The sequence below is a fragment of the Lipotes vexillifer genome, unplaced genomic scaffold (genome assembly GCF_000442215.2).
Source record: "Lipotes vexillifer unplaced genomic scaffold, Lipotes_vexillifer_v1.1 scaffold97, whole genome shotgun sequence".
In the NCBI taxonomy this organism is placed as follows: Eukaryota; Metazoa; Chordata; class Mammalia; order Artiodactyla; family Lipotidae; genus Lipotes; species Lipotes vexillifer.
In genome coordinates, this window is record NW_006775688.1 from 879,079 (window position 1) to 891,428 (window position 12,350).

At 44.4% G+C, this 12,350-nt stretch overlaps 1 protein-coding gene across 4 annotated transcripts in view; it reads left to right on the forward strand.

The window, feature by feature from the left end:
* The first annotated feature begins 2,212 nt into the window (after window positions 1–2,212).
* The window catches only part of SMG7 (SMG7 nonsense mediated mRNA decay factor), a 73,876-nt gene continuing 63,738 nt past the window's right edge, over window positions 2,213–12,350 (forward strand). For all 4 annotated transcript variants that reach the window (XM_007450141.1, XM_007450138.1, XM_007450142.1 and 1 more), the window contains exon 1: window positions 2,213–2,487. In XM_007450141.1, the coding sequence (XP_007450203.1) occupies window positions 2,459–2,487 (29 nt within the window). In that variant the 5' untranslated portion in view covers window positions 2,213–2,458. The remainder of the gene's footprint in view (window positions 2,488–12,350) is intronic.

Below are 12,350 nucleotides of genomic sequence, written 5' to 3' on the forward strand. Positions count from 1 at the left end.
TGTAGTCATAATCTCCATCCTTGGGCTCTCAGGGTTGAAGAAAAGCCGGATCCTAAACCAGAGATGAGAACAATCTTTCACTAGGTGGCTCTCTTTCCCATGAGTGGGCGGCCCCTCGGTGGGTGGAGGGACGACACGGGGCAAAGTACAGCTGCAATCACCGCGTGTCACACCGCATCACAGTAGGCGCATGCAGCACGAGGGTCATAGTTCAGTTTCCACGTCGTTAATGATAATCTGTCCTTGGGATTTATTTCAAAGTAGCTTGTACTTTCATTTCCTCCAAACCTACCCATAGACATTGGCCCAGTCTTTTAATAGGTGCGGTCTCAGAGGATTTTGATAGCACCTTTTCACCTAGCATGAAAGACAAAAGGAATCAGGTACCCCGACCGAGCCAAACCAAAATAGCCCATTAAAATTATGATTTTAGCTGTCCAGTGAGGACTGCATTCCTGGAGGGGTTTATACCGTTATGCATCCTAAAGTACTTTGGGACAGCTGTTTAAACGCCTCCACAATACGAATGGAAAATATAATTTGTAAAATGTCAAATAATTCTTTCAAACCACTAACACGACGACTTCTCCAGCTACTTCTCACACACTCATTATTGAGCCCATTTACGTTATTCTGCTTTTTTAGCCTCAAACATGAGACAAAATACACATAATAAACATTCAAAAAGATTTGTTCTAAGAATGAAAATCTTTTTCCTAGAAGCCTTTCATAGGAACGTCGCTCAAGTATCTAGGTTTTTCTTGATACTATTTTACCCAATGTTTTCCTCTCCAATCCAAAAGATACATAGTGACAAGTTCTTAAATACTACAAACGCCTGAGAGAAGGAGGAAGTTTGCAAAGGAGAAAGGAACTCGGAGGTCTGTTTTTGATAAGAAAGGGGGACTCACACTGGGGGGTGCCTCTCAGAGGGATGGCGGTCGTGAGCATCTCGCCACGTCCCCTAAGTGCTGAAAAATCACTTGTTAGCCTTCCAAGATGAGTTCCCACTCTCACGCTGGCCTCCTCGCGGCAGGAGGTGGCTAGTGAAGGCCGCGTGGGGGGCTCGCAAGAGGCTAGGTCGCGGAGAGTGTGTGTGGGGTGGGGTTTGGGGGATTTCAGTAAGGGGTTGACCCGCCGGGGAAAGTCGTATGTCCCCGTCAGCAGAAAAGGGATCTCGGCAGTCGTGTGCCGTTTTCCTCCCTCAGGGACCCCGTCCTGGCGGGACCCCGCCTCCCAGTGCCGGGGGCGGTTGTGGGGAAACCCCTCGTCCGCCTCGCAGCCTGGCGCCGCCGCCTCGCCTAGCCTGCTCCAGCCCGCCGCCCACCAGCTTTCAGGCCCAGCATCTTCTGCGTAGGCCCAGCCCTCCCCAAGCCCGGCACGGAGAGGAAAACTATGGAGGTGGTTCCCGCCCGCAGGCGGGTGGAAAAGCCCACGGTGAATGCCTCGGGGTCTCCCCCATTGCTGCGGGAAAGGGAAAGGGAGGAGAAAATGAACTTCGCCCAGGAGAACTACCCGGATTCCCAACCTGGGGGAGGCCTTTAGATGGAAGGGAAGCCAGGGGGAAGCCTGGGCACTTCCCGGGGAATCCACTCGCCAAGGGAGGGTCATTCTGTCTGCACACATTGGTTACTATGACAATACAACTACAGCCTCCAGTTGCCTTGGCAGTTGCTTGTCCAATCCGATTGGTTTCTTTTCTCTTCATCCCTGGGCTCCACCCTATCCCTTCCAACAGCCTCCCTGCGTGCAGGGGGTGGGGCCACAGAAAAGAGGAGGGGGTCCTTAGCTTCACTCTAGGGCGTGAGGGCAGGCCAGAGACAAGGGACTGGCGGCCGGAACTGTAGGAGGAAGGGGCGTCGTTTCCGGTAGGGAAGAGTGGAGGAGTGGAAAAAGGGAAGAGAGAAATCGGGTGAAGTGCAAAGACGGGGGAAGACTTTGAGTGTAACTCCCGGTTGATTTGAGCTCGATGTTCCCGGTGAGGCTGGGGTTGCCCCCTTGCGCGGGAGAAGCTGGGTGGATTGGCCGGAAGCCGCCAATCGCCTCCAGTGGGCCGCTCAGCAGCCGCACAGGCGCCCCACCGCTAACTGATCCCAAGAGGGAGCGCTACAGAGAGACGGAAATCACCCGGAGGGACCGGCGCCGCTGAAATCTCGCGAGAGAGACCCCACTTCCTTCCTCTGGTTCTCCCTCCTCTTTCCCCCGCCCCTATCCCTTCTCCCTCCCCCTCCCCCCTCCCGGGTCGGAGTGTCCCTGAGCCCCACGGGCCGGAGAAGCAGCGAGAGCAGCTCTCCCCGCTCCCTCCCCCTCGCCTCACTCACCCCCAACCCCCGCCGAGCGAGGAGGAGCCGGAGGAGAGGAAGATGGCGGCGGCCGCCAGCACCCGCGGTGCCGTGGGGCCGCTCCGAGGAGCCTGAGAGACCCACAGAGGCTTCGCGGGAAGACGCGGCGGCGGAGGATGAGCCTGCAGAGCGCGCAGTATCTCCGGTGAGTGCTGAGGCCGGCCCGGTACGTAGCGGGGAGCGGGCCGAAGGTTGGGGCATGGAGTAACAGACACAGAGGTGGTACGTCCGGGGTGGCGGGGGAGTTGCTGTGTCCTCTCCTTCCCGGGCAGGGAGGCGGGGGCTGCGAGGATCAGCGGGAGGGGGCGGAGCAGGCACACACTTGGGTGCCTAGCCCCCGCGAGCAGGACTGAGTTCCAGCGGAGCCGGCTAGTCTCGGTGCGGAGAAGGAGGTTAGGGAAGCGTGAGAATGTGTGTGCGCGCGCGCCCCGGGTCGCGGGCTCTCTAGTGAGGGTTGCGGGGAGGCGGCGGCGACCCGGGGTGGAGGTGGGTGTGGAGGTGTCTGATCCCGGTGGCGGGGAAACGTGGTGTGTGGGATTGACTGGAGCGATGAATGGGGAGAAGACAAGGTGGAAGTCTGCACACCTGGGGTGTGTGTGGTGCCGGGGAGGGAGGACTAGAGGAGGTGGAGACCGCAAGAAGCTGGAGTTTGTTCTTCATTCTGGGGTTGGAAGTACTGAGGAATAATGTCATCTGTAGTTAGTTGGCGGAGTGCGGGTGGAGGGCATAAAGAAGGGAATGGGTGAGGAAGTGAGGAAAGAAGGAGGCACTACGGATGCGGTTGGGTTCCCCCGAAGAAACTGGGTTAGAATCAGTGCAGTCGGAAGATACCATTCTAAGAGTCGTGTGGATTCATTAAGAGTGGTGTAAGGAACTTGTATGTCGAGGTAGAGTGACGTATGGGTGCAGAGTGAGAGAGTATGTGATGTGTATCTGGGGAGGGTTAAGGGGGCGATTGACACACATTGTAGGAGGAAGAAGATGCAGACACATTGGAACCAAGTACATGGTGGCGAGAGCATATTGCACCAGCTATTGTGCAGCTAGGAAGGTTCCATGGATGCAGAATAAGAGCTTGGAGGTAGAGGTAAACGAGGGTCAAAATCTTGATGACAGAGAAAAATAAGATTGTCAGAGCCTGGGATTAATTGGGGAGTTGCCACTGCTTAGAAAAGGGGAAGATCCAGTAACGGGTCCTTTTTGTCTTTCAGTAGCAGAAATAAGAAGGGCAGGCTAATGGGAAAATGATTTTAAAAGTGGTTTCATACCTTGTGGAGGAGGAAATTGGACGGGGTAGAAGTCTGAAATGAGCAGAAAAGTCACTTTAGTTGTTTAGTGAAGTGAAAGTATTGATGTGTGAGTGGATCCCTGCATGTATGTTTCAAGAGAAGGTTTGTAGTTAGGTGATACATGAGGGTAGCTATTCTGCTTTTGAAAGTAGTAATCGTTTTATTAAGCAGTGTGTGTAGAGGAGGGAATGATGAGATCTTTCAAGTATGGTGGAATGCCTGAGTTTAATAACACACATCATGTATGCTCAATAACTGTACGGTGGGTAGTTGGAATGATACCTGTATATCGAAGCCCTTTTTCTCCTTTATTATCCCTTTGTTGTTTAACATATCAGATAAGCTTACTAAATACAACTGTGGCAAAGATGTATGATAGATGCTATAGAGGGGAGATATGGAAACTATCAGGACAGTCCTTAATTTTAAGGAATTTGCAGATTAGTATATATTAGGAAAGTAAAATATGGTAAAGATCATGAAAGATGCCAGTTTTATAAGAGTCCAAAGGCAGGAGATTACCTGAGCAATTGAGATGAATCAGGAAAAGTTTCCTTTGTTTATTTTCTCATTCATACACATGATTCATCAGTCATTTTGTTGATCACCTATATGGGAGGCATTATAATAACTTCTGAGAGTAGAAAAGTGAGAACTCCACCCTCCTCTTGCAGAGTTTACAGTTTGTTAGGCTTCAAGGAGAAAATGGCACTTAAAATGGACCTTAAGGATAAACAGTATTCTGAGAAATGTGTATTGAGAAAGAGGAATCCAAATGTAAGGAAACTGAGCAGAGATATATGGAAAGGAGGGTTGGGTGCTGGGGGAGGTATTCAGTCCAGTTAAACAAGAATGTAAGGTGATGCAGCTGGAAAAACTTAAGAGTTTCATAGCTTATTAAGTTTGACCCCTTCTTTTTACAGATGAAGAAAGTATAGCCCAAAGAAGTTAAAATTGTTGAGGATCATATAGTTGGTATGTGGAAGCTCTAACTCAAACGTAGGTCTTCTAACTCCAGATCACCTATACTGTGTGGCATCCATTCTTTCCACAGGTATGGCTTGAGAGCTTACTGTATTCTAGGCACTGAGGATTCAGTGGTGAACCAAAGAGTGAACATGGGAAAGTATTTTCTAATAGAAGGATGCAACAAATGAACATATGAACAGACAAATATGTTTACCAGGTGGTGATAAAGTACTAGGAAGAAAAATAAAGCAAGATAGGGATGTGCTGTTTTTTATAAACAAGGGTGGTCAGAGAAAGCCTATTTGATTAGGTGCCCATATTTGAGAGTATCTTGAATATTATGGTCTGTAGTTTATAGTTAAAATGGGTGGACAGTGGAGAATCTGAGATGATTTGTTTAGAAGGGAAATCACATGTTCATGCCTGTGTATTAGGAAGATGAATCTGTGTAGTGGGCAGTTAAGGGTTAGAAATAAGGTGGTAGCAGTGGGACTGGAAAGGTATAATGAAAAGCAGATTGGGAGAGTGGTGGTATTTTTTTTTTTTTTTGAGTGGTGGTATTTTTAATGGGAAGATCATTTGGCTTTGAGAGGCTTCTGTGTTAATGTATCTCATGTTTTTAAAGTTAGCATGGCAAGGAAGACTTATCCTTAGGTTGCGGAATCAGTAGTAGACTCCTTGAGATGAATTTAGTTCATTGAAGGAGGGAGAAAAGAATAAGAATGAACACAATGTTTAGCCTAAATTTTCCAGCTAAAGTTGAATAGGCAAAACTGAACAGGCATAGGACCTGGAATCACTTAAAAATTCCTGAGAGCCAGTCTTTTCTCAATCTTGTTCATCTATCCTAAGTAAATAAAGCAAGTCTTAGGGCTAATAGTAGTCTGGGGCTAATGGGAAGAGGTAATAAAGTAAGGCTTGCACCAGCCAGAATTTCCCTCTTTCTCTTCTTTAGATAATCATTCCATTTAAAGTAAAGTGCTGTCAGTAACTAGTGGTTACCAGTGGGGATGGAGTGGGGTGCAGTATAGGGGTGGAAGAGTGGGAGGTACAAACTATTGGATGTAAGACAGGCTCAAGGATGTATTGTACAACATGGGGAGTATAGCCAATATTTTGTAATTACTGTAAGTGGAAAGTAACCTTTAAAAATTGTATTAAAAATTAAAAAATAAAGTCTGCTGTGAGAGACTAGAGACTATGTTCAGGGAAGCATTATGTTCACTTTCTTTTCTTTGATACATATGGAACCATTGGTTTTTATAGACAACCCAGGGAGAATGCTGGGTATTGCTGAGTGAGAGTGGTTGGGGGTATAGCAGTTATTCTTTGTGACTTTCACTTTAGGAAGAGTTTTGTTGTCTACCTTTGTCAGTGGTGTACGACCATGACTGGGCAATTTTGACTACACAGCTACAGATCTTCCCTCCTGTAGATGAAAATTAGTTTTGTCTCAGCTGAATTAATTTCTTAGAGTAGATGAGCTGGGGTGTCTGGTGTTGAAATGGTGGGGTGGTAAGATGGCAGTTTCAAAAGAGTGAGAAATGAGGATGTGCAGTAAGAAGCATCAGTAAGACAAAGAAAGAGGGAATTCAACAGCAAGGGGATTGAATTTGTCTTGAGTTGTAGAAGTAGAACATAGACGAAAGGAGAGGAAACCTGTCCTCTGGGTGGGTGATGTTCTGGGCAAGAAAGGATGATGAAATATTTTTTGTTAGAAGGGGAGTGTCATTTTTTGAAATAGGAGACCCAATAAGACTCCTATCCAAATGATTGAGTTGAGAATACTTTCTTATATTTTATAAAAATAAGAAATGGTCTTAAATATGGGGCTTCTAGACTGTATAACATTGGAAATTTAATACTCGGATTGAAGAAAATTTCAGTGTTTTCTCTTTCGATTTATGATAAAATGGAAAGATTTGTAAAGACTTCGACATCTTTGTTGAGTAAAAGAATAGGGTGTATTGAATATAGTTCATTTGAGAAGGGTGGAAGAAGGGTGAGAATAGGCCATAGAGAAGATAGTAGGTGAGGTATAATTTCATGCTTTAAGAGAATAGCACTTGAAAGAATAGAAATGTGGAAATTAACATGTCAAAGTTGGAAAAATGGGTGGGGGAAGTGTTGAAGTACCATACAGGAAAGGTATCATTGAAGTTGTTTTGGAAGATGAGATCGTGGAATAATCATAGCCATAGGGAATACCAAACAGGTCAAATCTGATGGTACAAGGTGGCACCGGTGCCACTGAATGACATCTGCTGTGACTGTGGGAGGCAGCTGTTCATACTCCCCTCCCTCTTTCCTCCACTGTTCTCCTCTTTTTATCTTTAATTTCTTTTTATGCTGAAGGTTTTTCTGTGGGATCCACTTGAAGTTGATCCCTGGCGTTAGACCACTGACAGGAAAGGCCTACAAATTGTCTGTTTTGTTAGAAATTTTTTGCATGCTACCTCTATGGGTGGAGAGGTGCATTCCAGTTGCACATATCTTTGTCAGAAACTTTGATACCAGAAGTAGAAGTAATATAACATCCACAAGGTTGTTTTTCTGAGACAGCAGAAAAATGGCTGTCATTTAAATACTAATTAAAATATCCAGTATATTTTAATAAATATATAAAATATCCAGATAAAATTTGTCACTGTAAATCTTGAGACAGAGAGAGGTAAAGGGAGGGGCTGAGACTGGATAAATTAACAAGCAGAGTCTTATTCTAGCCTGGGGAGGCGAACAAGGTCATGGGATCATTTGGGAGAAATAAATATACTAAATAGGGTAGGCTCCAGGTTCTGGAAGAATCTGGTAATGCTGGACTGGATATTCACTGTTGCAAGAAGCTTCAAGAAGTCCTATAGCACACACTGATATTAATTCACATGGTTGAGAAGTCACTCCCTGACCCATCCAGCCCCCTCCCACTCCCATGCCCAGGATTTAAAATAGCTTTGGTTCCAGAAAATCAGCCAAACATGGCCGATTTACCAAACATGGGAAAATTGTTTGAAAAAAAAATGACCCTCTCTTGAGGCTTTATAAGTCTATTTTTTGTTATAATAATGTTAATAGCATTTTACCTGCTTGGATATTAACAGGGTAAATTATTTTAGCAGTTAATTTCTGCCTCTCTTGTGGTTTCGGTTGGATTCAAAATGTATACTTCCTGTCCTAGCCTGTGTTCCGTTGCTTTCTAACAGCTGCTATGTTTTACCTTCATGGTAGATGAAGCATTCGCTGAGTTTTTGTTTTGTTTTCTAAGATATGTTATAATAAGATATGGACCCACTAGTGTAGCAAGTTTGTCATGAGGCAGTTTTGGGTTGGAGGGGAGTTCAGACTTGAAAAGGGATAGTTTTATGGTGGAGAAATACCATTTGCAACCTCCAACTACATCTCTAAACGTGGCTAGCCTTTCAGATTTTTGTTATTGGTGGCATGCATGAGTACCTGAAAGTTTAGGTGGGTTTAACTGATTGATCTTTTTCAGAGAATAGACTATTAAGCTGATATCTTTTGGATAGTGGATTGTTCATCTGTAGGTGGGTATTTTGGCAGATGGTCATCACATATTGCCATTTAAGTTTTGTAATCAAGCTATATTTTAATTTAGTTGCTGAATTGTTGTGGATAGACTTAACAGTGATCTAGGAGGTTACATATAACTAAGAAGGGCTAATCAACAGTTACAGAAAAATACAGGGATGGCATTTTGGCAAACATGTCACATGGTAAGTGAGAACTTGTAACCAACTCCTTTCTTGTTAACATGTAAGTGGAGCTGCTTAGGCAGGTTGTTTTCACCTTCCCTGAGACCCAGTTTTTAAGTCAGTGGAAAGAGTAGGTGACTACGTTAAGAAAACTTTAGGAATCTCAGGTAGACTAGGTAACAGTGTTGTTCAGGGTTTGTGCTAGATAATTCCTTGTTGCAGGGTGCAATCCTGTGCATCGCAGGATGTTTAACAGCATCCCTGGCCTAGATGCTGTATCACTAGATGCTGTATCATTCTCCCCAATTTGTGACAACCAAAAATGTTTCCACACGTTGCCAGAAGTTCCCTGTGGGTGCAGATTCACTTAGATTCATGTTTTTTTCTTCTCCTTAAAGCCACAGATTATTTCTAAGGCTTCTCTTAGCAGTTTTCTCTTAGGTAGTAATAGGCTAGTTACTATGTTTAGACTTCACCCATAGAAACTTGTACAAGTTTAAAATATATTTTTTTAAAAGTTGTGTTTTATTTTACTTGCAGTTATTGAACACTTACTATGTGCAGAGCACAATTATAGGGGCTTTGCCTATGGGAAACTCAAAGATACTAGAGAAAGACATTTAAGTAACTGTAATAGTGGATGAACTGGTAAGTGCTATGATAGAGAAACAGGTACTGTGTAAGTTTAGGGAAAAAGAACTTTATTCCAATGGAGTTGGGGTGAGGAAGTTATCTTGGAGGAGGTGAGATTTTATCTGGGTTTTGAAATATGGATGGTACTTTTAAAAAGTGGATTATTGGGTAAATTGACATTTCAGGCATCTCATGGCTCCTTTATTCCAAATACGTTTTAAAAAAATTTATTCATTCCCATTTAATATATGACATTAGAATTTTGGCCAGGCCTTTCTAAGTTTTTCTTGCATAAGATTGGTTATGGACAGAGAACTAGAGATATGTGAAGTGGTAGTTCCTGAAGACTTGATGGCTGGTATAGTTCTCAAAAAGGGAAAAACAGTTTGGCTAGTAGAGTCCTGCAGAATGGCTTTCTTTACCTCTGCTCTTGCTTATATATTATTCCTCCAGAACCTTATTTCACATGTGCTGTCTCTCTTCTTTTAGTCTTTTTAATTATCCCCTTTACTAGTCTTCTCTTTTGTGGACTAATATCAGCCTTCTGTTAAAAATTCTTTCCTGTTCCCGTTTTCCTTTTAAGCTCTGTCCTTCCTTACCTTTCCTTTATGGCTAAGAATTTCAAGTGTGCCCTGTACTGTGTTTTCCCTTTTTTTTTTTGCGGTACGCGGGCCTGTCACTGTTGTGGCCTCTCCCGTTGCGGAGCACAGGCTCCGGACACGCAGCCTCAGCGGCCATGGCTCACAGGCCCAGCCTCTCCGCAGCATGTGGGATCTTCCCAGAACAGAGCACGAACCCGTGTCCCCTGCATCGGCAGGCGGACTCTCAACCACTAGCGCCACCAGGGAAGCCCTGTTTTTCCTTTTATTTACCATCTTCTTTTCCTTAGTCCCTTGTAATCCAGCTATTTTTCCTTAGCATTTTATTGGAATTAACCTTTCCAAAGATGCCAAAGACCTAATGGCCAAATTCATCCATTGATTGTTTTCCTCTCTCTCATACACAGACTTTTGCTCTCCTTTCTCTCAGTCTTTCTGTGTCCCTCTCATATCTATCCATCCATCCCATCAGTAAACATTCAGTTTGCACCAAGATATATCCCAGGTCCCTGGAGTTGAAATGAGAATATACTCTCAAGTAGTTTTACCAGGCCTATAAGTAAGTACATAATTACCACATAGTTCATAGCTGCTATGATGTACGCACAGCAGCCGTACAGGAACTTCGTGAGCTCTGTTGTTTTTAGCACTGAGATTCTGATTCTTATTTTATCTTACTTTCCTGGTCCACCTCACCCCACTTATGGCAAAAAGAAAAGCATGGCCATATTCCTCTCTTTTCTTTTAACATTTTTTTTCCTCAGAAATCACGGTACTTTGCTGTCACCCCATCATCATTGTTTAAAATCTATCAGGCACCTACTTAGTATAAATCATTGTGCTAAGTCCTGCAGAGACAAATTGATAAAAGGTATCATGCCTGCCATTCAGAGAGTTTATAAACTATTTAGTGAAATAGGCATAAGCATAGGATCATACATAACAAAAGTGCAATTGAGTATAGTGAGTATAGTGGTTTAGAGCAGAGGTCCCCATCCCCTGGACCACAGACCGCCATCAGCCCGTGGCCTGTTAGGAACCGGCTGCACCTCAGGAGGTGAGTGGCTGGCGAGCAAGCTAGCAAAGCTTCACCTGTATTTACAGCCACTCCTCATCACTTTCATTACCACCTGAGCTCTGCCTCCTGTCAGCATTATGGTGAGTTGTGTAATTATTATATATTACAACGTAATAATAATAGAAATAAAGTGCACAGTAAATGTAATGCACTTGAATCATCCTGAAACCATCCCCCGCCACCCCGCAATCAGTGGAAAAATTGCCTTCCATAAAACCGGTCCCTGGTGCTAAAAAGGTTGGGGACCAGTGGTTTAGAGCATGGTCTCTGGGGCAGAACTGCCTGGATCCAAAGCACAGCTCTAACACTTACTAGCTGTATTACCTTGAGCAAGCTGCTTAAGTTTTCTGTACCTCAGTTTCCACATCTGAAAAGTGAGGGTAGTAGTAGCATCTATCCCTTAGAGTTATAAAGGTCAAGTGAGTTAACATGTAAAGTGCTTGGGATAGTTCTGGCATATAGTAAGCATGTAAGTTTTAGCTATGTGTCAATATAATGCCTGGAATTTAGCCACTGGCACTGACTAATTGATAATTTTGCACCTCTGCCTTTTGGACATTCCTAATTTTAGAAGTCTTTGTCACAGCAAAGTCAGCACTCTTAAAGGTAAACTCTTAATCCTTACCCTTCTTTTCTCCCCTATCCCTCATGTTTTCTCATTTTCCTCATTGGTGCTGCCACTCCCCATCCTCCCATTCAGGTTTAAAACCTTGCAGTCATCTTTGAGTTCTCCCAGTTTTACCTCACCCTCTTCCACACATACACCACTTTGGAAATGCTGCCTTCCTGTTGTCTGTTCTTTTTCATTTCCAGCACTGTCAATTTATATATATAACTGTTGAAATAGTATTCACCTTGTACCTTGCCTGCAGTTCTTGGAAGTAGCAAGAAGAAAGCATTGACTTTGGGTTTTTAAACACTACCCACTACTTTCTCTGTTTTTGAACTAACAACATCTCTGGGTCTTGATTTCTTTATCCTTTTTTTTTTGCGGTACGCGGGCCTCTCACTGTTGTGACCTCTCCCGTTGCGGAGCACAGGCTCCGGACGCACAGGCTCAGTGGCCATGGCTCACGGGCCCAGCCGCTCCACGGCACGTGGGATCTTCCCAGACCGGGGCATGAACCTGCGTCCCCTGCATCGGCAGGCGGACTCTCAACCACTGCGCCACCAGGGAAGCCCATGATTTCTTTATCTTTAAATTGAACATTGATCTCATAAAATTGTGGTCAGCCTTTAAAAAAAAAGTTCACATATGTTTACTAAATTCCGGTTCTCCTTCAGACTCCACCACCTGTCCGCCCCCACACCCCCCGCCAATTAATTTTGCATTGCTTCTGTTTACAAGCATTTGTATGTGGCTTTCCCTCACTTCAGCTCCTTAGTTTGGCATTCTTGGCTTTCCATAAAACGACCCTCATCTATCTCTGTCACATGATATCTCCTTACCTCTTAAAAAGAGTCAACTGCCTTAGCTAGAGTAACCTACTCATTGTCTTCTAAACATGGTTTATCCACTCCTGCTTTAATCTGTCTTCCAAGGCCATTTCCCCTGCAGGAGGTACTATCCTCCACTCTCTTAAGTTTCACCTTCTGTGTGAAAATTTCATGTCCACCCGGGTGATTTCTGCAGTCATTGACTTTCTGTAGCATTTCCTGTCTCTCAGTCATTTGGTACTTATAATTTCTTAAATTTGTAGTGACCTCTTTTTTTTTTTTTTTTTTTTTGG